We start from the raw sequence: 25,821 nt of genomic DNA, 5'->3' as shown, positions 1-25,821 counted from the left end.
AGAGGTGTTATAATTTGGGGGGGTGTCTGAGGTTCTTGTGAATCTGAATAATTAAGTCAGGAATGACGGACGGGCAAGCTTAGATGTTTAGGCTACTCTGGTGCTTCTTGACCGAGGGCAGAAGGTTGTGATGGAGGATTACAGGAACAGAGGCTTTCTCTGCAGCAGTCCAGCCCACCTGCAGTTCAAAGAGTGCCTGAGCAGCACTGTCATCCAAACTCCTCTTGTTTTGCCTCTCTCGGCCAGGGCGTGGGGTTACTATGATCCAAAGCCCTCCCGCTATCTGCTCACCTGCCTGCGAGGGCCAGTTCAAAACGTGTGCGGAGGAACGCACTCCGGGCCCGAGGAAGAGCACAAGGCATGCCGGACCACAGCATGGGGAGGACTCACTCTGCCTTGCAGTCCTGATTTAAGCACAGTTTTTCCGCTTCCATGCCTAAGCACCAGTGTCTATGGTTGGGGCTCTCGGTTGGTTGGTTGGGCTTATTCATTATTCTATCTGGCCGCGCCGTGATTGCGCGGCGGTGTTTGAGCCTCGGCGCGGCCCGTAGCGGGTAGCGCCGCGCTCGGCTTTGACATGGCGGCGGCCGGCGCGGGGGGCGGGCAGGCTCCGGGCCGCCTGTTGAGGTGAGAGCGGGCCGGGCGGGGCGGGGGCGCCGCGGGCTCCTCACCGAGCGCGGCCGGGCGGGCTCCGCCGCGGGACGTGGGGGCCGCCAGCACCGATCGGCGTCGCGGGGAGGCTGCTGAGGGACCCCTCGCGCCGCCGCGCCCGGTGCCGGCACTGACCTTCCCTGGCCGGGCCGGCCCCGCAGCTGGAGCTGCAGCCGGGAACGCGCCTTTTGCCCAGAGCGGCCATCCCCGCTGTGGGCGCGATGTTAACATCTGAAAAATAACGCTGCTCTTCTCCGGGGGGCTAAGTCTGATGTGTTTAGTTATTAACTAAATAGGACTTTTTCTTAAAAAAAAGAACTCTTACAGAATTGCTTTAAAAAGAAGAGAAGTGCTAAACTGGAAGAATAAAGGGGAAGAAAAGTGGATTCACTATTTTAGATAGATCTCACCTGGGCTTAACTACTGAACCAGCTTTGGGGTTTGGTTGTTTTTGCAACTTTCTTAGACGAGTTAGGGTTAAAACTACATTGAGAGCAGTGTTTCTTTACATATAGGAAAGCCATTAGATAGTTTCGTCTCTAAATGTTTATGAGGCTCCAGGTTTTCCTTGAAATTATATTTGCAAAAGTTGACAAACACTTAAAAGTGAGTGTCCGCATGTTTTGAAGCTAAATGTGATTTGCTGAGTTCTGTAAGTGGTGTCCAACCTGAAACCTTAAAGCCTAAAAGCTTAAAACAAACACAGGAGCACTAGTCCCTCCCAGGATTTTGAACAGTCCTTGTGTAAACGAAGTATTGACAGAAATTACTAGCACGTAGCTGTGTTTTAGAGAACAAATCGGTTATGGATATTTCTCTTTAAAACTGAATTGCTGTTTTCTTTTTATTTGGTAATAGCTGTGTGATGGGATACATTAATCATGAAAATACACCTTGTCCTCTTCACAAAAAGTTGACCTTGTATTTTGGTTAAAAAATATTAATGTTTAATAGTGTGGTTTAGGAGTGCCCATTTTTGCTAATTGGCTAGAAGGTGGGGTCAGGAAGAAGAGATTGCATTCACAGCCTGAGCTGTCATTTTGCAAATCGTTTTTCACGACTTGTGCCCAAGTAGATTTTGTGTCTGCAGTAGAACAGACATGTTGCCCCATTTGTTCCCCCACCCCAGCACCTGGCAGGGGGAGGGCAGAGGAGTTCCTCTTTCGTGTTTCTCGCGCTGTGCTGGCAGCACAGCTCCGCTTCACACGAGCTGACGCTGTGAGAGTTGTGTTCTGTCAGAGTTGCTGGCCTAGAGGGGAAATAGCTGCTGTTAATGATCCCACAGAAAAAAATTCCGCGATTGCAGCAAAATTTTAAGCCGGGTGTGAGGCGAGAGCTTTGCTGTTTGCTCATATGCCAAGGGGTCATTCCTGCCGGCTTCTGGGGCTGCTGTCCCACTGAACGTTTATAGGGTTAGCGCCTCGACTTGGAGGGGTTCCAGAAAGGAATCCACGTTAAAAGGATGGGATGGCATATGTTCTTCAGAGTAGCAGTAGTCGCGTGTCGCGACTGTGCTGTGGGTTGAAAGGAGATGGGAAATAGTTTCTCTGTATTCATGGTTTGAACTAGAGAGAGCAGGAGGCACGGGGAGGCCATGTGTAGCAGCTGAAATAAATGGTTCAAGTTTTCCATAAAATGAATGTTGATTGTAGTACAAGAAGTAGTGAGATGGAGTCAGTTATGAAACCTAACCCTGAAGTATGAAAGTTAACTCACATTTGTGTTAGGAGGAACGAAAGGGTGAGAGGAGCAGAAAGTAAGGGAAGAGATAGTGTGAGATGTTAAGCATCCAGGCAACTCAGAATTAAGTCAATATCTGTAAAACACTACTAATAATGAATACTGTGAAAATGCACAGTTGAAATCCAAAGAACTTTTAACTTATAATAACTTCATGTAATAGCAATTTGCTTTAAATATATGGTGTCTATTCTGCTTCAGGCAAACAGATTTTTAATGCATAGTTCTTCCAAGTAATATCTGCATTGTTGTTGGGTGTATAGCATAATTTGAAAATATGTGTTACCAAATAAGTAATTTAAACAATAGGATTTCTTAAGCCTAGTTTTTCTCTGCAGCAATTACTGAAGCTGGTTTTACTCTGTGTCAGTCTTCGAATCTGCCAAAACTTAGGGGCAAATCAGTCAATTCACTTTATCATTTGTTGTTCACTGGTTTAAAAAATGAGAATTTAAAAATCAAGAGAGAATAAAGTCTAAATTTTGCATTTGAGTCAAGGTGTCTTTTAACACTTCCCCCACCAATATAAATAAAAGCAGTAAGATATAAGTTACTGGTTTTGGCACACTGGTCTCTCTATCAGACCAGTAACTCTTCAGAAATATCTGTAAGATGGGCGATTAGTTAATTACTTAAAAAATTATAGAGGCTATTTATAAGTCTTTTTATGTGTTGGAAACTCTGCCCATAACATTACAAAATGCCCCTTAAAAATACTTCTGACTGTTTGTAACTATATTAAAAGGAAAATCACATCAGTTAAATGGATCTGAGTAGGAGGTGCTTGTGTTCTAAATGTATTATTTATCCTAATCAGCTTGTTTGTTTTCTTGTTTTTGGAGGAGGGGTGAAACTGGCTTGAAGGGATGAAATGAAGGCTTTAATTTTACATTAGGAGAAATCTCTGAAAATCAGACCAAATCAGTTGTTATAGCGGTGTGTCCACTCTCCTTTTGTGAAATGGAGATAATAATATCTCTTTTACTCTGGGTTAAGCTCGTTAACTGAGTGGGAAGTTCTTTTTGTAATTCATATACTTACTTGACTGCTAAAAGGAAGTCTTGCAAAGCATGCTGAAAAGATTTAATAGAAAGTGAGAACTTATCAAATGTAATGGTGAAATAAAATAGTGTTTTAAAATAATTATGAAATTATGAAATGTTCTAGAAGCAAGTGGCTAACATAGAAGGCTTTTGGATATCCATAAATATCTAATATAGATACCTAATCAATGAGTTTTATGGAAAACTGCCCAGAACAATGAGAGGATTGTTTTCCTCTCATTCAAGTTATGAAATAAGGTTTATGCAGAACCCATTTTATATTGGTTTTCACACTTAATTGGTCTTTTTAATGTGTTTTCTTACTTTAGATATTAAGCCTCTTTGTGAGATGGGATGGGTCATATTTATGTTCTGTATGTTTATAAGGAATTATTTGCCACTAAAAGTTTTCTTAATTCTCTTCCAGGACTTCAAGGATTCTGGACCACTGTTACTGAAATGATATTACAGAAGGCAGCAATTGCATTGTGTTTGTTGGATGAAACCCAGATATTTACTGTCAGTGAAGTGGGTGAAACCCCTACCTGCAGTTTACATGTGTAGGTCACTGCGGTACTGTGTTAGTCACTGTCTCTATGCAGCAATGACAAGGCTAGAAGAAGCAAACAGAGAAGTGAACATGCACTCATCAGTCAGATACCTTGGCTATCTTGCCCGAATCAATCTACTGGTTGCCATTTGCATGGGCCTTTATGTCAGGTGGGAAAAAACTGCAGATGCACTGATTTTGGTAATATTTATTCTGGGGCTCTTTGTTCTTGGAATTGCCAGCATACTGTACTACTATTTTTCAATGGAATCAGCAAGTTTGAGTCTCTCCAATCTTTGGTTTGGTTTTTTGCTTGGCCTTCTCTGTTTTCTCAATAATTCTGCCTTTAAAATGGATGTGAAAGAAGAAGCTACAAAATATTTGCTTCTCTCTGCCATTGTTTTAAGGATATTATGTGCTTTAGTTGAAAGGATTTGTGGTTGTGTCCATCATCGACCAACTCTGCTGACAACAGTTGAGTTTTTGGAGCTAGTTGGATTTGCAATTGCCAGCACAACTATGCTGGTAGAAAAATCTGTAAGTATTATTCTGTTGGTCTTGGCTTTGGCCATGTTGATTATTGACTTACGTATGAAGTCTTTTTTGGCAATTCCAAATTTGGCAATTTTTGGAGCTATTGCATCCCTACTCTTTTTTCCATCACTGCAAATCCCCACAAACCCTTTTGCCTTGGCGTGTTTCTTCAGCTGCCTCATTTCAGATCCCCTTCTCGACGTTTACTTCAGTGGACTTTCGGTTACTGAGCGATGGAAGCCATACCTGTACCGTGGTAAAATTTGCAGGCGGCTTTCTGTCATCTCAGTTGGAGTCATTGAACTAATCTTTTTCATTCTTGCCGCCTTTAAACTACGTGATTTGGAACTCTGGTATTTTGTGATACCTGGTTTTTCTATTTTTGGAATTTTCTGGATGATCTGTCATGTGATTTTTTTTATAACTCTTTGGGGCTTTCACACAAAACTCAATGACTGCCACAGGGTGTACTATACTCACCGAGCAGAAAACAACAGCCTGGACAGGGTCATGGCATCTAAAGGAATGCGTCACTTCTGTTTGATCTCAGAGCAGCTGGTATTTTTCAGCCTTGTTGCGACTGCTGTTTTGGGAGCAGTCTCTTGGCAGGTAAATAATAATCTCTTTATCTTGATCTCCTCTTGACAATAATCCTGAGAATTGCTGGATCGCTAAAATTCCTAAAATTGGATGGTGTGCTGTGGGTTAGCAAGTCGAAGTTGGAATGCGTGGTTTCACTGTCGTGAGCTTTACACTTAACACTTTGAGCTGCCTGGTGACCTGTTAAAGCAAGTGCAACTTACCAGCTTCCTTATGTGGCAGCATGGGAAAAGGTAAGTGCTTCCAGGGCAAAAGAGGTGAGGAAAGTATTTTGCATTTACCTAAGTGGGAAATTGTTTTGCTATTGAATTTATTGTGCCATAAAAATTGTTTTCTGAATAAATCACTGTGTAATGCTCACTAAATCTAGGGATTTTGTTGTGGACTGTTTTAATTAGATTGAAATGTATTAAATAATGTCATTTTCAGTAATTTAGCTTTGCTTTTGATCAGTTACATGGAATCAGAGTTCAGCTGATAAACTGATAAATCCTTGAGCTTCAAGTGTCTCCCTTTCAGATCTGATTGTACACCCCAGGATATGGTATCTGAAAGACCAGTCATTTAAATCCCACAGTGTCCTTTGACTTTTCTTTCCATTTATGAGTTAGGCTGTTGTCTTTTCTTTAGCAGAAAGCATACATTTCTTTCAAAAAGTTTATTCAGCACCCAAGTTAAGATACGTGGTGTGTTGTCGTAGTTGCAGCAGGGGATTCAGAGTCTCTTTTCTTTTTCAAGTTGATATAAACCACAATAACAATTAATTTTGTGTCCATTCTCCTCTTATATAAATTACAAACATATATTAATGTATATAAAATATCCTTTTACAGTCGATCAGGTTTTATGTCTTTGTACTGTTTACAGAATAATTTCCTGCCCACTCCTTAGGAATTCTAATCCTGCAGATTTTCTCAGATTAAGTAACCTTGTGGATGAATGGTATTAAAGAAATTAGTGGAAGATTAAATTTACAGTTACTTTGTAACTATGTTGGGCTTGGTTTTTTTTGTTTGTTTGTTTTTTTGTTTCTGGTTTTTGTTTTTTGTTTTTTTTTTTGTATGAAGAGCATGAGAGGTTAACAGACAAGCCTCCAAGGAACACTGGGTAGTTTTGCCTTTTTTTTGGAAGGTTATCAGCAATCATAGCTGTGGTGTTTGGACTTGCAGAAAGGACAGAAGGAAACAGAACCAAAAAAGTAGAGATAATAAGCAATCTGTTCAGTGCAAAAGTTGTGGGGAATCAAGTTGTCAAGAAGCAAGTTGGAGCCAGGTAAGTAGGAATAATTCCTCATACTGTGCTGAGCTCTGGGGTTGAGTATCATGGCATGCCATGTGTGGTGCCCCATGATTGAAGAGGCTCAGGAGGAAGCTGGACAAAATTCACTGGGGTCTGTGTACTATCTGGAAAACACATCTGGTTCGGGGAGTTCTTAAGCCACTAGGGGTTAAAGTACTCGAGAAACATGTTTTTTCTGTCCTTACATCTTTCCTAGGCATGCATTTGGCCTCTTTGAAGCCAGACATTCTTCTGGATGGGCCTTTGGTGTGGATTAATATAACCATTCATACATTCTTATATTAAGGAAATTTTTTTACACTTTACATTTACATTTTTAACATATTTTTCCTTAGAGTTTCTCAGGAATGCCAAGTATTCCTTGGTCTCCAGTTCCTGAAAATGTCTTTGTTCTTCTAAAGATTATTTATAACATTTTTTGCATATGTAAGATGTAAGAATTTTCAGTCTTTGCAACATTAGCTTGGGATTTCTGTAGTTATTTCAGTATGTGTAAATTATATTTGAAATCTGATGAAAGTGACCTGGAATGTGAAGCATTTTTTGTTTATACCTTTCCTCACTACTGAAAGCTTGTTTAATGATAGTGCATTTGATAAGAGAGGTGGTTTAAAATCACTTTGTGGTCTGCCATTTGACCTCCTATGAATAGAATTGCTGTAAATCTGAGCCTTGGAAAGGAGCTTCCTAACAGTCAGCTATAAATAATTAGCAATAGCTTATTAAAAAATCTCAGTTATAGCCAGAAATTGAGTGGTGGGAAGCAGGGGGGTTCCTTTTCTTGGAAAATGTTTTGCAGGCACATTATATATGCCCTCTTAACATTTCTAGTAACTGTAATATCTGTGCTTCAAATGAATCTCATGTGTATGAAAAGTCATGACCTAAAGCACCAGTAGTCTGTTAATTGATGTCTAGAAGTATCCTATTTTATTAAAATTGCCAGAAAAATATCAAATCTTCTTTTGTGGAAGGGTTTTTAAAGTGAGATGAATTAACTTGTTGTAGTAGGGACAGTGGTTTTCTTATTGACGCAGAGCTGTTGAGGCTAAAAGTCCGGTCACTCAAGGACCTTTCTCTAAGGGAAACATAGCCTTTGTAATAAGACAAGGGTTTAAAGTCTTTGTTCATGGTACTTGGGTATGTGCTTGGGCAGAATTGTAAAAGTAATGTGTCAAAGTTGGGTGCATTAAAAAATGGAATAACAGCTCTTCTTTCAGTAGGGCATGTTTCAGCTGGGACATGGTCTGCTTCTGAGAATAATCCTTGTTATAGCTGCAGAGGAAAGATGTCTTGTTGGTAAAAATGTATGGGCTTTTTCTTTGCAGAATCTGCAGGAAATGGTCAGCACCTGCCTTATGTTTGTGTGAGTAATTTCAGTCAGATCAATAGGCTCTTTAGCACCAGCTTATTTCAGCAATTAATCATGTGCCTGGTCATAATTAGGCCCTTGGATTGGTCAAGATCCAGAAGAAGCTATGCAGATGACTCAGATATTACCTCTTCAAGAATCCAAGAAAAAGATGAAAAATTTGCAGAGAAGAGCTTGTAATTTTCAGACGAAAATCTTAGAAAGGTTTGGGGCACTCTTTTTGTCAAAAACTTAAAATCAAATTTTGCTAAGTGCTCTATGCCAAGGTAACTACAGGTTTTCTGACTTACTGGCCAAAGAGAATTATTATCCCTGGAAGGCTTATTTAGCATTACCAAGAGGAAAATAAACTATGTTAGAGCCAGTAAAGTAATGGAATGAAGTACATTATTCAGTACATTATTCTTGGTTTTCGTGAATTTTATGGGTTAGTAAAATAATAGTATTCGTTACATGCTTGAGTACTCATACTTAAATGGACAATACCATTTAACTTGAATCATTTATAGGAGACAAAATAAGTTTACTGTATGTATGAGTACTTTACTGTTTGGGGGAGAGCTAATGATTTTGTAGTTTTTATTCTGGTGTGGTTGCCCGTATATATAGGAACATCTATATTTACTTAGACATACTTTTATTAGCATCACAGGTTAAATAACTTGGGTGCAAATCAAATCCAGTCTTTCTCCTTCTCTTTACCCCTGCTTTTCTTCCTGGCTTGGATTTTTAATCCAATCCTCCTCAGGCTTTGCTTGTTTGGAGCTATTGTTTGTTGTTTCTTTTTTTTCCCTCAGAGTCCTTGCTGCATCCTCTGGCCTCTTTCCATATTTTGTCAAATGTGCGTGCCACGCCTGCCTTTTTTCATCTATCTGTATGGTCATGTTTAGTTCCCTCCTTTCCTTTCATCACTGACAGTTTTTCCTCTTCTTGCTGATTTGCCTTCAATACCTATGCTTTGCTGATATTATACTTTTCTGTTGAGTTTCTTTTCTAATACCTTTATTCCCTCTTTTTCTACTGTTCCCTCAGCTCTTAAGCTGCATACTAAGTCCCCATTGCTCGCTGCTCACCGTTTCTTCTCAAACTCACCCTCTATCGTGTGTACTTTTGCTGCCTGTCTTCCTCTCTTCCCTCTCTTCGGTGTATGCTCAGCCTTCCTTGGCTCTCTCCCTCTCCAGTCCCATCCCAAGGGCTACCTCAGGTTGCCTGCTGAAATCCACAGTGGCAGCACACCTTGCTGCTGTCACCGCCACTTCCAGTGCTCCTCAGTCCTGAAGGGGCTCTCTGGTGACAAGAGAATTTATTATTAGTCTGAAGACTCTATTATGTATTTAGCTTGCTGTCGAAATATCATTAGTTTCAGGATTCACGTTTTTGTATTTAAAAACTTCAGAGTTTTTAGCTTGCTTTTAAACTGATAACTGCTTGTGGTTTTGCTGGAGCAAATGCATGTAGATAAAAGCACAGACTTTCCCATGGCTAGAGCAGGAGTCAGGGATGGGAAACACAGCACATTAAATCTATCTGCCAGTGATTGTGACAACTGTTTTCTGCAAACTCTTTCCTAGATTTTCCCACTGCTGTTCTCATAGTCAGAAGTAAAGGATTATTTATTGATCACCATAGATTGTCTGTTGGGTAACTTGTTATAAGACTGTTTCCTCTGGTAGCTGATGTACTTTGTAGCTTTACAAATTTTGTCTTTAAGCTTTTTTCTACCTGTAATATGGATTATTTTCTACCTGTAATATAGATCTTGTCCTCTGAAATAAGCTATTCATTGAATGGTAGCATGTTACCCTTTTTCTCCTGAGCCTTCTCTGTCATAGAGGGTGTTCTTCTATTATACTTCTTTTGTTTGGGGGGTTTTGTGTATCACGGTGTGTCTGTGTATAAAAACAGGTAAATATTCAGCTTGGGTAGTGGAAAGCAGGACAATATTTTTGCTTGGAAATGCACAAAAAAATCTTTGGGATGTAATAAGCTTTCTCAGTTATTGGTCTGTTAGATATAATCCCAGGCACCCTGCTGTGTGAGCAGTGGGTTGGACCAGACAATTTCCTGAGTCTCCTTCTAACCCCAACCATTCACTGATCCTGTGACCATCTTAGTTGACATATGTTTAGTGTTTCATTTCTGTCTTAAACAGAAGGGCTCTTCTATAGGCCTTTGTAATTGGCTACCAATTTAAACTAACATTTATGCATTTTGGGCTTATTTCTTCAGTCACACATTCATAATTAAATACAGTTCCAGAGTTATTCTGCTTCAAGCAGTGGTTATTCTTTGGGATGGAAGTTGTCTTATCCATGAGTATAAAATGACATTTTGGCTGTAAAATACCTCTAAATTCTTCTGGTGTTCTAACAGTTACACTTAACAAGAAAAATTGCTCAGAAAAAGAGAAAGATACTACTACTAGTGAAATCTTGCCACTCTAATTGTCTGTCATTTCAGTCATCAGAGGCAAGAAGAAGATTTTTTTTTTCTTTTACCTTTTCTTTGTTATTTGAAATGGGACTTAATTGTTAATTCCTTTAGAACAAGATAGGCAAAGGCAAAAAACTCCTCTGAAGATTAAGAGATAAAATGATTTCTCATGGGTTTTTTCAGTAGGATTGCCTAGATGGTCCCTGTCTTCTGTTTGCTTTTTGAGCAGTCTGTCTGGAATCAATGGGCACTTGGAGTTCAGGGACATTCTGCAGGTTCACATTGCTAGTGCAATCGAAAACAATGAAAATGGGCTGAACACATGAAAGAAAAAAATCCCTTTCTGGCTTTGCCTGTGTATCCACGGCCATCTGCTCCATTAAGGACCAGTCATCAAATCTTTGGTATTTAATAAAGCACAAATGTGAATCCTGACAGCTTCCATAAAGCACAAACGTGAATCCTGACAGTTTCCATCTGGAATTTTAGCTGTTTATCTTAAGGAAGGAACCTGTCTTCAGTTTTACTGCAATAACTAAATCAGATATTTTTTGATATTTGAAGTTCTTATTGTTTAGGTATTTTAAAATGCTACCAGTCATTTTTTGCAATGCTGGATTAAGATCTATCCTACTATAGATTTGTTCTAATCATCATTAGGCATTTTTACATTTGTGACATATTTCTTCTAAATCAAAACTGTTGAAAAAGTGCTGACAGCAAGTGCCAGCATCTTCACCTTACATGGATGTCAACAAATGTAAAATATCCAACATTTTCCTATTCCACAGCATAAGATGGCCACTAAAAGACAACACAGTTGAAACCTCAGATGGAGCTGAGTTGATTCATAACACTATAGGGCTTATTTCCCATTCCTTTTGTAATATTTGGTACAAACTCAAAGCAGGATACAAGGCAAGATGGATCACCGAGATGATCCTTAGTGTTTCTGTGTGAGACCCTTATTTCACAAGTACTTGGGAATTTTCTTTGCCAGTATCTTCATATTAGTAGGAGCATTTTCAATAATTAAATGTAAATATTTTTTAGGAGTTAAACTCAGTCAGAGTGGGTCTTTGTGATAATTTCAATTTGTGTTGTTGCAGAATGCTGTGGGTTGCATGTGTTTAGGGGAGTGGAGAAGTGCAGGGAGTATTTTGAACGAGAGGGCATTGTTGTAATAGGACTACAATAAAATTCGTGTGAAGTAATAGTATAATAGCTTATTAATTATTTAATAGTTGTTATTATTAATATAGTTAATAACAGTATAATAATTATTAAATAATAGTTTAATAATTATTTAGGATACTATGATTGCTCTTGTTTTTACGGGCAAATGTACTTTTTATTTTGTAATATGTTCACTGTTATCAGAACACTAATGCAATATAGGACTAGTTTGCTTTAGCAAAGTCCAAGAAAATATATTTGTATGTGGTATAAAAGCTGAACTTGTCAGAAAAATACTTCCCTTTTTTTTTTTTGCATTACCCTTCTGGAATTTACAGTTGCAAAACTAAGTCTCCAAGACTTGAAATTAATTTAGCTAGAAAACTCCACTCTTTCAACAAAGTCTTATACTTCATAAGGTTTCTACAGAAAAAATCTTACCAGAGCTTTGTAAGTTTTTGTTGCTGCTACTCTTCGGAGTGTGCTGGGGAAACAGAGCAACTAAAAGGAACACTTGCTGCTGATACATTTGAAACAGAAATTATATTTCCTTAGTTAAAGGATTTTTTCTGTATTAACAACAAAACAAATTGAGGTGGTACCATAATAGTTACAGTGTTTTAAGCTTTCCTGTCTTCTGGTGATTTCAGATTTTTTATGCTATCAGTTAATAATGCTGTCAGTTAGTTATTATTTAATATCAGATTCTGGTGTTTATTTGTGATTAGAAGTATTGCTGTCACATTTCAAGGACACATAGGTGAGATCCTTCCATCAGAAGTGTAATAGGACACTTTTTAAAACCAGGACAGGTAGCAGACAATTCTTTCTTAGTGCATTAGATGGGTGAAGCTCTTCTTTCAGGCTAGGTAATTGTGTTTAAAAACTGAATGTAGTTGAGCTTGTGCCATGTGTCAACAAGATCTGTGTTGGTTTAGGTGTCATTTTTTTCAGTATAATATACTTTCCAAATTATTAATAGTGTTGACTTGGTGTTAAGTTGAACTACCAGTGCCCATCAAGTCACAGAGTCTTACACAGTAAGGTAATATCCAGATTTAAAGAAAAAACCAACACTAATATTGTAGATTAGTACAAAGAGCACAAATAAAACATAGAGGGGGTCAGAGACCACAGAATTCTTCTCAAGACAGAAATCTCTAGCTATGAATTTACCTCCTTTGCTACATAGCAAACATCAATAATTAACAAATGCACCATGGGTATTAAAGTTCTTGTTTAATTTTGTATTATAATACATATACTGTTTCTGTCTTTCCTAAAAAATTTAATACCTGATTAAACCCATTCACATCATGCTTAATTAACTGAAATGAATCCTTATCTGTTCTGCCTCTCAGAAATATCTGGCATTTCAGAAGTCCATTTTTATTTTACTAGTACTATTGATTGAGATGTAACTGTTGAAACTTCTTGGGTTTTTTTTTACAGAAATCAGCTATGTATTAGTAAGTGTAATATTTTCCAAAACTGCTTTTTTCCTTTGAAGCAGGAAAGTTTAATATGGGGTATTAGCTTGGTGAATGCTATGTAGTCCTGTAGAGGATGTTCCTTTACTCATGTGGTATTAATGTAACTGACAAAGAATTGTCTTTTTAATTGAAATAATGTTCACAAATGACCTCAGAATTCATCACTTGTATGATATGTAGTATCCCATAAGTTAAATGTATATTTTTAATGGTCATGGAATGATTTAGGTTGGAAAAGTCCTCTGTGATCATCACATCTCACCATTAACCCAGCACTGTTAAGTCCACCACTAAACCACCTCCCAAAGTGTCACACGTACAGGTCTTTTAAGTACCTCCAGAGATGGATGGGATACTGTGCTGTCATCTGATGCTAGATACATAATATCTGTGCTGTTCCTCACTGATTAAGGCCTGTCCCTGCAGATGCTTACAGATCTTCTTATTTTGTGCACACAATTAGTTTTGTGGCGTTTGATTTTCTTGCCTCAGTTGGTGAACTAAGACATGATCACAGTTTTTACAGCTAATACTGTGCTGTGTGTTTTCAAATGCATTCCTTTCAAAAGAGTGATCTTTGCTTACCAGTCACCTTCTCCTCAAGTTTTTCATTTGTCTTTACAGTAATTCACCATGTAATACATGGAAAAATAAATACACATTACAAGTAATGCTTTGCATGTTTAAGGGCCCAACTATGTGGGATCAAAGAAAGGGATTTTCATACAATGCCTAAATCTCTTCATTTTCTTTTTAGCCAACCAATGGGATCTTCATGAGTGCATTTCTGATCGTCCTACCTTTGGAGTCCATGGCTCATGGGCTTTTCCATGAACTGGGAAACTGCTTGGGAGGAACATGTGTCGGGTATGCTGTTGTGATTCCCACCAACTTTTGCAGGTATGGTTGCTGTCCATTTCAGCTTCACAGTGTGTGAAAGTATTGTTTGCTCATGGCGGCAGTGCAGTGCTGTTGCTTGGATTTTCAACAATTAAATACAAATAATGGGCAGGTTTTCTATTTCTCCTCTTTCTCGCGCTGGAATGAGAAACTCCACCTTTCTATCCAGGTAATTTTCTTTTAGAAAGCTGATGAATACAGACCAGCTGTGCATAGGCAGATTTCACAGCCCATACCTCACACAAAGGAGGACTGGGGCATTTGACTGAGACCAGGTATCTTACATGAGGAGATTTAATAAACCAAAAAGACCAGTTCAAAATAATTTTGAATTCAATTAAATGAAGTAGTATCTACATTTAAATTTCATTAAAATTAGATTTGCAAATAGACTGCGTGTCATGTATTGGTGTTGAGAATTTGAAGCTGGTTTTTTTTCCAAAATAAATGTTACCATATGAGAAATGAATTATTGTAAAGGGATTGTACTATTATTATTTGCCCATCTGTGTGTTTTCTTAGAAGCTTTAAACTTGCAAATGCTGCTTTTGCCATAAAATCAAAATCAGTGTGTGCACATTTTTTTGTAAGTGATAAACAAGAGCTATATAAATTATCTCTTCAAGTCACAAGAGAAATGGAGTAGTAAGTTGATACGAGAGATTTCAAAATAGAACTGCCCAATTTATGAAAACTTCACAGCTTCAGCATGTGTAATGGATTTAGTGGATAAGGAAGAACTTAACATCAAAGAAACCAAAGTATGCTAATCTTAAATAACTGTATCTTAAATATTGTAAAACACCACATTTTCTGAGCTGCTGATTTACAGTCTTTCAGCTGTGCACCCTGAAAAAAATCCTTGTCAAGTACTGTTACAGATTTGAAAAACAGATTTTCAAAATTTACATTACAATAAAAATAAATTAGTTTTGTTTCCATGGTAACAGTTTAATTCTTTCATTGTATTATATTATTCTGGCGCAGGCAGTTCCCTCTAATTTTGAGCAAATGAGATACTCTTGAGCAACTGTTTAGGACCTGATAGAACTAAACTTCTTATCAACAAAGCTTGACTGTTTTAGTGATGGACCCAGTCTTCACTTGCTGAGACGAACAGTAATGATGAGTTATTCAATGCAGCTATACCAGTGGAATTATAATTTTCATAAAAGCCCTAGACAGGTGAGGAGGTCCAAAATTTAATTAGCTAGACCAATAAGGAGACTAAGTAGCTTTACACAGTGGCTTGCAAACAAAGTATGTGAAGAATACACACATATATACCTATATAGGGAAAAAAACCATAATGTGATGTTTTGTATTAGTAGAGTAAGACTTATCTCCATATTTTCACTCAAAAAACCTCTCCATGTCTGTAACTGAGCATAAATGAGGCCAGTTTGGCCCAGCTGTCAGTCATGTTCCTTATCATTACCCTTATTATATCAGCTGAAGAGTGATGAATGCTTTTCTCTTTCTGAAAATATAATCTGAAGAGCACTCCCCTAACTGGGTGTCTTGCAAGACCAAATTTCCTATTATTATGAATAATGAATAGCTGTGTAGACCTAAAATAAAAAGTGTATTTTTATTAGATATTTTAGATACTGTATATATTTGGTTTTATTTATTATATATTTATCTATATTTTATATAAAGATGTCACCAACATGTTTTATGAAAAATCCTTTCCTTAGGATTTTTTCCTCCTGAGAAGCTGAGAGGCCTCAGGAACAAACTGTAAACAATTCTTATCTGCTGCTGTGGAATGCAACAGGGGGAATCTGTGGTTGGTCTCATCTGGTTGTTTCCAATTAATGGCCAGTCACAGTTCACCTGTCCAGACTGTCTCGGTCAGAGACAAGCCTTTGTTATTTATTCCTTTTCTATTCTTAGCTTAGCCTTCTGATGAAATCCTTTCTTCTGTTCTTTTAGTGTAGTTTTAATATACTATATATCATAAAATAATAAATCAAGCCTTCTGATACATGGAGTCAAGTTTCTCGTCTCTTTCCTCATCCTGGGACCCCTGCGAACAATGCCACATAACAGTACAAATAAAATTCGTTTTGAAACCCAGGGAATCTTTTATTTTTCTCATATGTGCATATTCTTACCTATGTGTAGACATAAATACACAAATATGGTTTGTTCCAGGTCTTGTTTGTAACTTTCTTAAAACTTTGATTTTCTGAGCTATGAATACTGTTATCTGAAACACATTTCTTATGCTGAAAGAACAGCATCTGAACAGCACAAACAAGGAAGAATTATGCTAATCTTATTTGTATTTGTATCTGTATTTGTGTGAGTTCCATATTTCAGAGTATCTGAGCAAAGTGTGTGCGTGTATTTCTCTTTCGTCCATGGAAAGTAGTTTGCATTATGATTTGTGTAGATTAGCACTCATTTTCTCTGTGCTTCTTTCCAGCTGTTCATGAAAAAGTGCCTGTGTGAAGGCAGTGCTCCTCAGTGGGACTTCATTAAATTGTTGGAGCCTCCCTTCTTCCTATTGCAGCTTCCTTCTCTCCCTCTGTCTCTCAGTTGCAGGAATAGCATAGGGCTGAGTAAGGACTATGCTTGGAACTGAAGTGTGACTGAAGGAAGATTGTGGTCCCTCACTCAAATGCAGTAATTTGAGTTGTTTATAAACTGTAAATTTAAAGTAAATTTGAATTTAGAACAGTGCTACCTCATAGCAGATAAAATATGAACAGGGCAAAAAATCAGCAGCTACTAGAAGTCCACTAAGCATGAAAAAATTATCAGCCATAATCATTAGCTGTTCTGCTTCTCTTTAGTCCTGATGGCCAACCGACTCTTCTTCCACCTGACCATGTCCAAGAGTTAAATCTGAGGTCTACTGGCATGCTTAATGCCATCCAAAGATTTTTTGCTTATCACATGATTGAGACGTATGGTTGTGACTACTCTACAAGCGGGCTGACCTTTGATACCCTTCACTCCAAGATCAAGTCGTTTCTTGAACTTCGGACTGCAGATGGACCCAGACATGATACCTACATTCTGTATTACAGTGGTCACTCACATGGCACTGGTGAATGGGCCCTGGCAGGTAAGTGATCTGGGGATTTTTTTTTTTTTTGTTAATTGTTTTGGTTATTGATAACCTTTCCGCGTCAATTCATTGATTCTGTAGAAAATCATACTGTGTTGCAAAACTTTGAAGTTTTGAATGTTCTTACTACCGGATTGTTCAGAATGGCAAAGAGCCATCAGTCTTTGGAGAACAGTTTTATACAACTTCCTGGCAGGGAGGGAAGAAAGGAAGAGGTAGTAGTATTGCAGAGCATGACTGTTAAGAGATTCAGAGGCTACACGAAATTGAGAAAACAAGCCAGGTTGCAGGCTGACTGCCTCTGCTAGTGGAGAGGATGGAGAAATGCAGAAGCCCCTTTGGAATGTTAAGAGGTAGCTCTTTCCTTCCCTTGCATTGTATGGCAGTCAGGTATGTTACTTCATGAACTTTATGTCATTTTAGTATTTACTGACTTTGATAAAAGTCCTTTTACAGCCAACTAATCTTCTTCCACTTATTCTCAAAATTGTCTAATAGTGTTGACTCCAAATGTATTCTTTCAAGTTTAAACACAGTTTCATATTCCCCTGTGGGGTCTTCTGCAGCCCAGCTCTTGCAGCCCAGCCAGGGAACGCCAAGTGTGAGGTCGGCTGCCTGTCTCTGCCCCGACATGCGTAGGATGGTTCTGTTGCAGGCCAAGCTTCAAAGGATGAGTCTGGACTCTTTAGCTTTTCAATCTACAAATTGTTTATTATTTCTTATCTGCAAAGTTTTCTCTCTGCCCAGCTGGGATCTGACCAGCAAGGCAGCCAAAGGCACTCTGACCGCCCATGGGGCGGCCATGTCTTTTTGTAGTAAAAACTATGTATAACATATTTACCTTTCATTCCCAATACCTTTCACCCATGTTAGCAAGTGCACCTTCACCATAGACCAATCCACAAGTGCCAACATCACACAGAAGATGGATGACAAGAAGAAGAAAGAAGAACCTTGAGACACGCCCTGATCCCTCCATCTTGTCTCCATAACCCCTCTGTACCAAAATCCTAAAACCTATATTTCACTGTAAATATATCATTCCTGCACCATTCAAACCCGAGTGACTCTTGTGTCCTCATACACAGGTGGAACATCCCTAGAAGGGTCAAAGTCAAGCCACCAGGCGCTTTTGGCAACATTCCGGGTCCTCCGAGCCCGCCAGGAGTTCTCTCAGTAACTCTGGATATCCGGAGTGATGTGCTGAATTCCTACATTCGCCTGATTTTCCTCGCACATGATTTTTTATATTCAACAAGTTAACTTTAAAGATTGCTTTTTTTCCCTGCATGGAATTAAAAGTGGAAATTACACACTCCTACTCTAAAGACAGGTTTTTCCCTGTAGTTTGAGGAATATTTGTTCACTGTAATGAACAAGCATAATCTTTTCTCATTCCTTGGACATGACAGGAAATTACAGTGTTCTGTGACACTGTGACAGTTAAACTGTCACAAAGGGCTGCATTTATGTCTTTAAGATGTGTTTTGCTTTTTTTTTGTAAAAGACTCAGTAAAAGAAACAGGAGGCAAATACACAATTCACACTACAAAAACAGTTCTTCAAACATATAACAGACCTTGTGTCATAAAAACAGGTATGATTTGCTGACACTGGACTTGGGGAGTGATTGTGGGCATAGTTTAGCCTCAAGATTGTAAACCTCTATTAAAAGGGCCAGTTTAATGCCTTGTCATATGCTTGGCATAGACTTCACTGTTTCCCCCTTTCTTGGCCTGTTTGTTTGGTAAACTTAATGAAGTTGTCAAATCATTGCAAGGTTTGGCCTTGCTCTGCTGCTGTAGGGAACTGAGGCCACTGTGTGCAGAACAGGAATCTCTTAGTAAATACATTGAAAATTTGTAACTTTTTTCTTCCTAGAATAGAATTAATTCTCTTGGGTAGCACTTTGCCTGTGAGCTCCAGGCTCTTTATCAGCAGTGTCTCTCCAGGTGCATGTGCCCTTCAGTAGGGCATGCCCTTCATTGGGTGCTCAGGCTGAGGTAGATGTTCAGGCACAGATCAGTTTCCATCTGGAGACCTGTTTTGGTGCAGCTCCATCCTTGAACCTTTAGACCTGCTGAAGAGCAGTGTGTATTTTCTCTCAAGGAGTTTATATGTATCAGAGATTTTTAAAAGCCACAGCTTTTACTGTGACCTTAGTGCAAGTGGGGAGCTACAGTGTATGTAGGGTGGCCAAATTACTTCTCTGAGAAGGGGTGGTTTGTCCATAAGAGCAGCTGCCACCCTGTGCAATTGCTGAGTGTGTCCACACCTTGCGTGGAGCGAACTATCAGAAAAACTCCACCTCCCACCTGTGTTCCAGCCAGCAGCTTTCTTGCAAGTGTAGAGCCAAATGTTGCTGCAAAAACTGGACAGCTTTCACCCCAGTCCTGGCTTACTACATCTAGCCTCCCTGGAGTGTGACTGGGGCCTCAGGTCTCTCTGTAGCCTGTAGGTAGCTGTAAACCTAAATTAATATCTAGCCTTTAAGAGAAAGGCCAAGGAAACTGTTAAAACTTTGAGTGCTGAAAGATACAGTGTGTAAATACAGTGGTGTTCAACTTCCTGACAAAGCTGCTTTTCAGTTTTCTGTCCAAACACATCTTCAGCTTCTACATGCATACGTGTATAGTCACATAAAGGAGAACAGGCAGCTGTCACAGGTCTTGCATGCTTTTTTTGTGATTAATTTTAGTTAAATGGTGGAATGTAATGTGATTCTCATTCCAGATATCACTGCTCCCGCATGTAACTTGAAAGTATAAACTGAAAATATTAAGGCTGTAATTGTGCCCCATATATTGGACACTGGCATTTTGTGACAGATGGAACCTTGGCCATCAGTTCCAGTAATGTGTACTGTCCTCTGACCTGTAAAGAGGATGAAAAGAGATAACAACAATGAAAAAAACCCTTTCATCTGATTAAAAAAGTAGTTTCTCAGTGCTGGCTTATGACCTGGTACAGTCACAGTAGTAGCAGTGTAGTCTTTGCTTTGTAATGACATATTGCAAAAGAGGCTTACTGAATTCATTAGTTCAGTAATGATGTTTCTCTGTTGTTGGAAGCTGAGATAAAGCACAGTGGTATATAAAAGAAACTGTTAACTAGTCATGCATGAAGTATGAGCAGTCAAATGACCTGGGGGGGTCATGTTGTCTGAGTGAAGGCAAAGGCATGAGCTGGGCTAATAAAGCTTTGTCTCTGTTTCTGAAACTGTTGGCGTACCTGTAGTCCAGCTAAACCTGCCAGAGAGCCAGAGGTGGCCAGACACCTGCATTTCTTACACAGCTTGGTGCCTAAACCTTGTGCTGGGTAATAAGCCCATGAGTTTGAGGTCCATAGGGTTGTAAGCCAAGCATGTGTTTGCTTGTATTTGTGGAGGATGAGATGGTTTTCTTTGGGTGATTCTATCCAATGCTCTTTTGAAATCACCTGCACTCCTACATAGCTACACTTCAATAAAGTTTATTTATAAGCCTTTTAAATGTGAACAAATAAAGAAATTTTTATAGATAATTCACATGGAATATATACCTAGAAAAGGAAAACTATTTCTATCTATATAAGTCTCTGCTGTAAATAACTACAGCAATTTGAGGCTCATGTACGAAGACAAGTCATTACTTTAGGTTTGTATCCTAGAGATTTTCTTTCTTACTAAAATTACTAAATTTTTTTAAGTTTTTCATTTTCTTGGAGAAGCATGCAGCCCTGTAATTTTGCTTTAACTACAATAGCATGCACAACACTTTAATTCTGAGATATTAATTTGAAGCATTTTTTTGTCACCCCTTACAGGTATAACTGTAAATGCTGAAATATGCAGCTAACAACATTTTAAACACCACTTAATTATATTCACTTGTGAAAAAATCACTCTGGAATTAAAATTGAGTTATATAAAATACCTTTCTTCTTTTTCTTCATTTTTTAAAGTTGATAGTTTGAAACTTCAGTGATTTTGTTGTAAACCTGTATCATAGCTTCAACTAGCCAGAACTGAGGCATACCAGTTGTTTACTTTAGTATCACTGGGGAGACAGTGGAGAGTTGTTTGCAAGATGTTGTCCTTAGGTACCTGAGTAAGTAGTCTGCCTTTCAAAGCTACATAGATCCTGCAGCATCCAGTACACAGAGGCAGAAAGACTTCTGACTTCTCCTTATAGGTAACATTTCAGGTTTAATTAAAATCTCCTCTTTCAATGTGCTGTTGGAACAGGAGTTGGGACAGGACATGAGAAGTCGAAGACTAGTTGCAATGGTCTTTTGACCTGACAGGAAAAAAATATTGTGGAAAAATTCCAATGACGTTTTTGTTTCATTGAGATGTAAATCAATACCAGTTTTCTTGAAGTTTTAAAACAGCTGTCTCTATAGAGAGAATCTCTTCATTCCTGGTCATGTGAATTTTTGTGCTTGCTTTGATTCCCACCATTTGAAAGTGTATTTTCTTCTAAATTCATCTCCTAGACAAGCCTTTTTTTAATATTCATAAAAGCATACTAAAAGAGAGTCCTATTCCTGTTCCTAAAATTATTAAGATTTAATACAAAATAAACTTTATTTCAGATTTTTTCCCTCTTTATCTGTATTTTCCAAATTTCATCAATTGACAATAATTTCTTTCACTCTGTTTTGTTATTGCTGTAATCAAGGGTAAGTTCATGGCTTCGTCTGCCACAGCAAGTCAGTTAATACCTCTGTGGAGACATGCAGCATTTACAGATGGAAAGGATGAATTGAAAACATCTGTTGTATCTGTCCAAATTGTTCAAGTAAGGGATTCTTAGAACCAGTCAAAACATTTAAAGTTCTGCAGAAGTTTCTGTTTCTTCATCCTGGTACTAAATCTTTTTGTCCTTGTGGCAGGGGGTGATGCTTTACGACTTGACACGCTGTTGGAGTGGTGGAGAGAAAAGAACGGCACTTTTTGTTCTCGACTCATCATTGTTTTAGACTGTGAGAACTCTCAGCCTTGGGTTAAAGAAGTAAGAAAAGTAAATGACCAGTATGTTGCTGTGCAAGGAGCAGAAATGGCCAAAGTTGTAGACATCGAGGAAGCAGACCCTCCTCAGCTTGGTGACTTCACCAGGCAATGGGTGGAGTACAACTGTAACCCTGACAGCAACATCAGCTGGTCTGAAAAGGGCCGCACTGTGAAAGCAGTGTATGGTGTGTCAAAGCACTGGAGTGACTACACTTTGCATTTGCCAACGGGAAGTGATGTTGCCAAACACTGGATGATGTACTTCCCACGCATCACCTATCCATTAGTACATTTGGCAAACTGGTTTTGTGGTCTCAATCTGTTCTGGGTCTGTAAAGCGTGCTTTAGGTGCTTAAAAAGATTGAAAATGAGTTGGTTTCTTCCCACAGTGCTGGATACAGGACAGGGCTTCAAACTCGTCAAATCCTGATCAGCAACCAAAGAGAAAATGAAATGAGAGCTTTGTGAACTTTCTCACTGTACCATACTTAAAACTTTTTCTATGACTATTTTTCTCTGAAAAAGTCTGCTCTACTCACTTTATTCAGCTTTTTGAGCAGCTACAGTATATGCAACAGTTAGAAATTGCAATCTTAAACAGAAGAGGGTAGAACTATGATATTTTCAATTTTGTTACATGTACATATGTAAGAGACTTATTTAATATGACCATGCATTTTGGAGACAAGCCCCCTGTTCATATGTCTTATTAAGGCAGCCTTTGTTTAGAGACACCAGTATGATGGACAGGAGCTCCTGTGAATGTTACACGATGCTGATCTGTCATTTATGTTCACTATACAGTTCAAATACAGGGAAGGAACTAAGCTAATACTGCAGTCAATATATGTGTGCTTGAAATTATGTGGTGGAATCACTGAGCCAAAAAAAAACCCAGAATATATAGCTGCTCTATATAAGTAGCTACCAAAAAGCTTTAGTTTTATTTGCTTTTACATCTTGTGCCCTGCCTTAGTTCTCTACTCCCATCAGTGGAAATTTGCCATGGAAAACAAGGAAATCAGACAACCCTCTAATGCTCTGATACTTCTCAGACAGTGTGTTTTGAAGTAAGTTTTAAAAATATTCAGTGTTACTTTCAACATTAAATATCTTGCTGGTGATCTTTGAGCATACATTCCCAGAAATTAATTTATATATGGAATAAAAACTGCAGTGAACATTTTTCCCTCACCTTTTAGGTGATTCTGAATTTTCCAGGCTCTTACTAGTTTGTATTTTGAAAAGCTACTCTGAAGAAAACAAAGCAAAACAAAACCCAGGGAATTTAACAGAGAAAATAATCCTTAGATAAAAAATGGGAATACAAGTGTTGCCTTGCTTCCACATTTATCTGAAGTCCTTGGTGTGCCTAAGATCTTGATTCTGGGAATTTGTGAATATAGAGTTGGACCAGTGAGTTCATTATCTATTAAAACCACAAGCAAAGTTTGTTTGAATGGCTTATTCTTTTAGGAGAAAAGGGAATCCTCGGTGTTCCTTAAGTCTTTTCTCCCACTTACAAGATCCTGATTTTAATGCTTCCAGAGCTGGATGGGACTCTAGAAATCCTTCAGTCATAAAAGCTACATCGCTTTTTTATGTCATTTTCTCAAGTACAGAAAATTAGGGGTGAAACAAGTAAGTGGCTAAGACAATACAATTTGTGGTGGTTTATTTGCATATGTGTGTGCAATTCAGCAGACATACAGTTTACTTTTTTCTGTTTCCATCAGTATTTTAATGAAAGTGTTAGAGAGTAGCTGATATTTGTCTAAAATATAACTTATTGATTTTTCTTTAAATTTAAATACATGCAAATGGTATGTAGCTCTATAAGTCTTCGCCATCATAGCTTTTTCTAATACCATTTGAGCTTTTTAGCCATCCGAGTTAGAGAATCTGCTAACACTGATACCCATCAATAGCTCCCAAAATAAATAATGAGAGCTACAACAGCCAAAGCAAATTTTACCCACCAACTTCAAAATGGTGATTTTCTCAGATCTTCAAGTGGCAGCTACTAAGTTTTTTCATTGGTATGTATTACACGGTGTTGTTTAGCAAGGCACCACCTCCCACATCGCTTTCCCTTGCTCTCTCCCCTTCCATAGTGTGAGAAGGGGATAAAGAAATAAGAGATAAATTATATCCTATGAAGACTAAATGCCTTTGGGTCTTCTATGAGTAAATGCTGTGATTGCAGCTCTGTCAGGGAATCAAGAGGTGGCAGTTGTCACTAAGGACAGAGGGTTCTCACACCACATGACTTCAGGTATTCAACTTAAGGTCCTAATGTGGGAAACAGAGGTAAGAGTCATCTCATTTAAATTCAGATGTTCAAAAACCAGATTCCTGAATCCATGCTAGTGCTCCACTGCTCATTAGCGAGGAGATGTAAATATTTCCAGAGGAAAACCGGTTTGGTCTCTATTCTAGAATGACTTTTGAGGGTGTTACATTTTTTTTGTTTTGTTTTGCTTTCCTGTGCCAAAGGTCAAGTAGACAAATCTCTTCTGTCTCTTGAATAACCTTAGAGCACCTCTAAGCTATCCTCTGGAGCCTGAGATGGGTACCTAAGCTCCTTGTTCAAGCACATGAAGTGAGTGGATACTTCAAGTTGGGTTGAACAAGGATCCGTCAGGTTGCAGAAAAGCAATGCTGCCTTCTGCAGAAGTCACTGTCTTCCATTCCTGGTCATCAGCTCTTGAGTATAGATGCATAAAGACTCCTTTACATTTGGTTTGTAAAATCACCATGGTTTTGACTTCTCTTTCAGTAGAAGTTCACCTGATTGCATCATAAACTGTTAGAGCTTGAGCCTTAGAAATTTTTAGTAAAGTCCTGATAAATACCTCATAGTAACCCTGTGAACATTTTGAACATTTGAAGTCAAGAAGTTAGTCCTTTCTATTCTGGAAAAGCTTTAAATATCAACCTTAACACTTGCCACTAATTATAATTGACAGATCTTAATGGGTAAATTTCTACTGCTACTGTTATATTTTTATGGACATCATCTGTATCTTTCTTTTTGTACATGAAAGGGAGCAAGAAAAGTGTGGGATTCCTGACCTCTCCTGAATCTGTGAACAGGAATCTGCTATGTAGTGCAGTGACGGACTTAGCTCTGGGCAGAATAAATGCAACAGTTTGTCCTGCTGTTTTGCCTCTGGATATTAAATGGTTTCCAGCTTACTTACCAAAGTTAGATTTTCTCCTAGGATAGACTGGGTGTCATTTAGCTGTTTGCTGAAGGGAGCATAAAGAGCTGAAAAAGAGAGCAAAAATACTATTTGCAAAATTAATCATGTGTTTGCAGATTTGTTTCTATTTTCTCAATTATAGACCTCTGGTTTTCTGAATTCGAAGTAGTTGTAACATGAGCTAAGGTGTTCCTAATTCTGATTTTGTTAGTGCAAAGGCATGGTGAAAATGCTAACTTTAAAAGAAATGTTTACAGCTGTTCCAATTATGAGGCCTTTTTGGACAAAGAGACTGTCATGTGTTTCAAAACACTATCAAACCAGGGCTATGGATGATGAGGAATTCAACTTCATCAGTTCTTCACTTCTGCACTGACTTCTATCAAGTCATCCTGCAGAGACCCACATTCCCAGGTGGAATTTTTCTCCAGCCCCCGGTGCTTATGCCTCTCCACAGGTCTCTGCCCAGCCTCGGGCATGTGCCTGAGGGACAAACACTGGAAGCTCCTGTGATCTAAGTGAGGAGTTATCCTTCTGCTATTCCTGTATGAAAGACAGGGCCTGAAGGAAATTTAAATCTAATTCCAAAGAATGTTCCATATGCTCTCAGTTACGTACACGTTCTTTAGTGGTAATGTGTACAGATTTCTGGATGGAGAGAAACATTTTTGCAAGGTTTGTCTCTGTACTGTATATTCAGACATTTTGCTATAAAATTTGTTATAAACTTGTGTCACAGCATGATTTTA

At 38.5% G+C, this 25,821-nt stretch overlaps 1 protein-coding gene across 2 annotated transcripts; it reads left to right on the top strand.

The window, feature by feature from the left end:
• The first annotated feature begins 506 nt into the window (after positions 1-506).
• Positions 507-25,821, top strand: TMEM168 (transmembrane protein 168). 2 transcript variants are annotated; one of them, XM_059847116.1, is made up of 6 exons: positions 507-627; positions 3,862-5,127; positions 6,250-6,390; positions 13,649-13,791; positions 16,596-16,870; positions 21,749-25,821. In XM_059847116.1, the coding sequence occupies exons 2-6, from the start codon at positions 3,934-3,936 to the stop codon at positions 22,294-22,296; spliced, it is 2,301 nt and encodes a 766-aa protein (XP_059703099.1). In that variant the 5' UTR covers positions 507-627; positions 3,862-3,933; the 3' UTR covers positions 22,297-25,821. The 2 variants fall into 2 exon arrangements, with proteins under 2 accessions (XP_059703099.1, XP_059703100.1); XM_059847117.1 differs by lacking the exon at positions 6,250-6,390.

This window comes from Haemorhous mexicanus, chromosome 5, assembly GCF_027477595.1.
Source record: "Haemorhous mexicanus isolate bHaeMex1 chromosome 5, bHaeMex1.pri, whole genome shotgun sequence".
In the NCBI taxonomy this organism is placed as follows: Eukaryota; Metazoa; Chordata; class Aves; order Passeriformes; family Fringillidae; genus Haemorhous; species Haemorhous mexicanus.
The sequence above is the reverse complement of the archived record's forward strand: the minus strand, read 5'-3'. Positions and strand labels throughout refer to the sequence as shown.

Excerpts from the sequence above, each read along its gene's own strand:
- TMEM168 (XM_059847116.1), top strand. The coding sequence starts at position 3,934 with ATGAAACCCAGATATTTACTGTCAGTGAAGTGGGTGAAACCCCTACCT. Across the intron at positions 5,128-6,249 it reads TGGGAGCAGTCTCTTGGCAG|GTTATCAGCAATCATAGCTG; the intron begins GTAAATAATAAT and ends TTTTTTTGGAAG. Across the intron at positions 6,391-13,648 it reads AAGAAGCAAGTTGGAGCCAG|CCAACCAATGGGATCTTCAT; the intron begins GTAAGTAGGAAT and ends TTTTCTTTTTAG.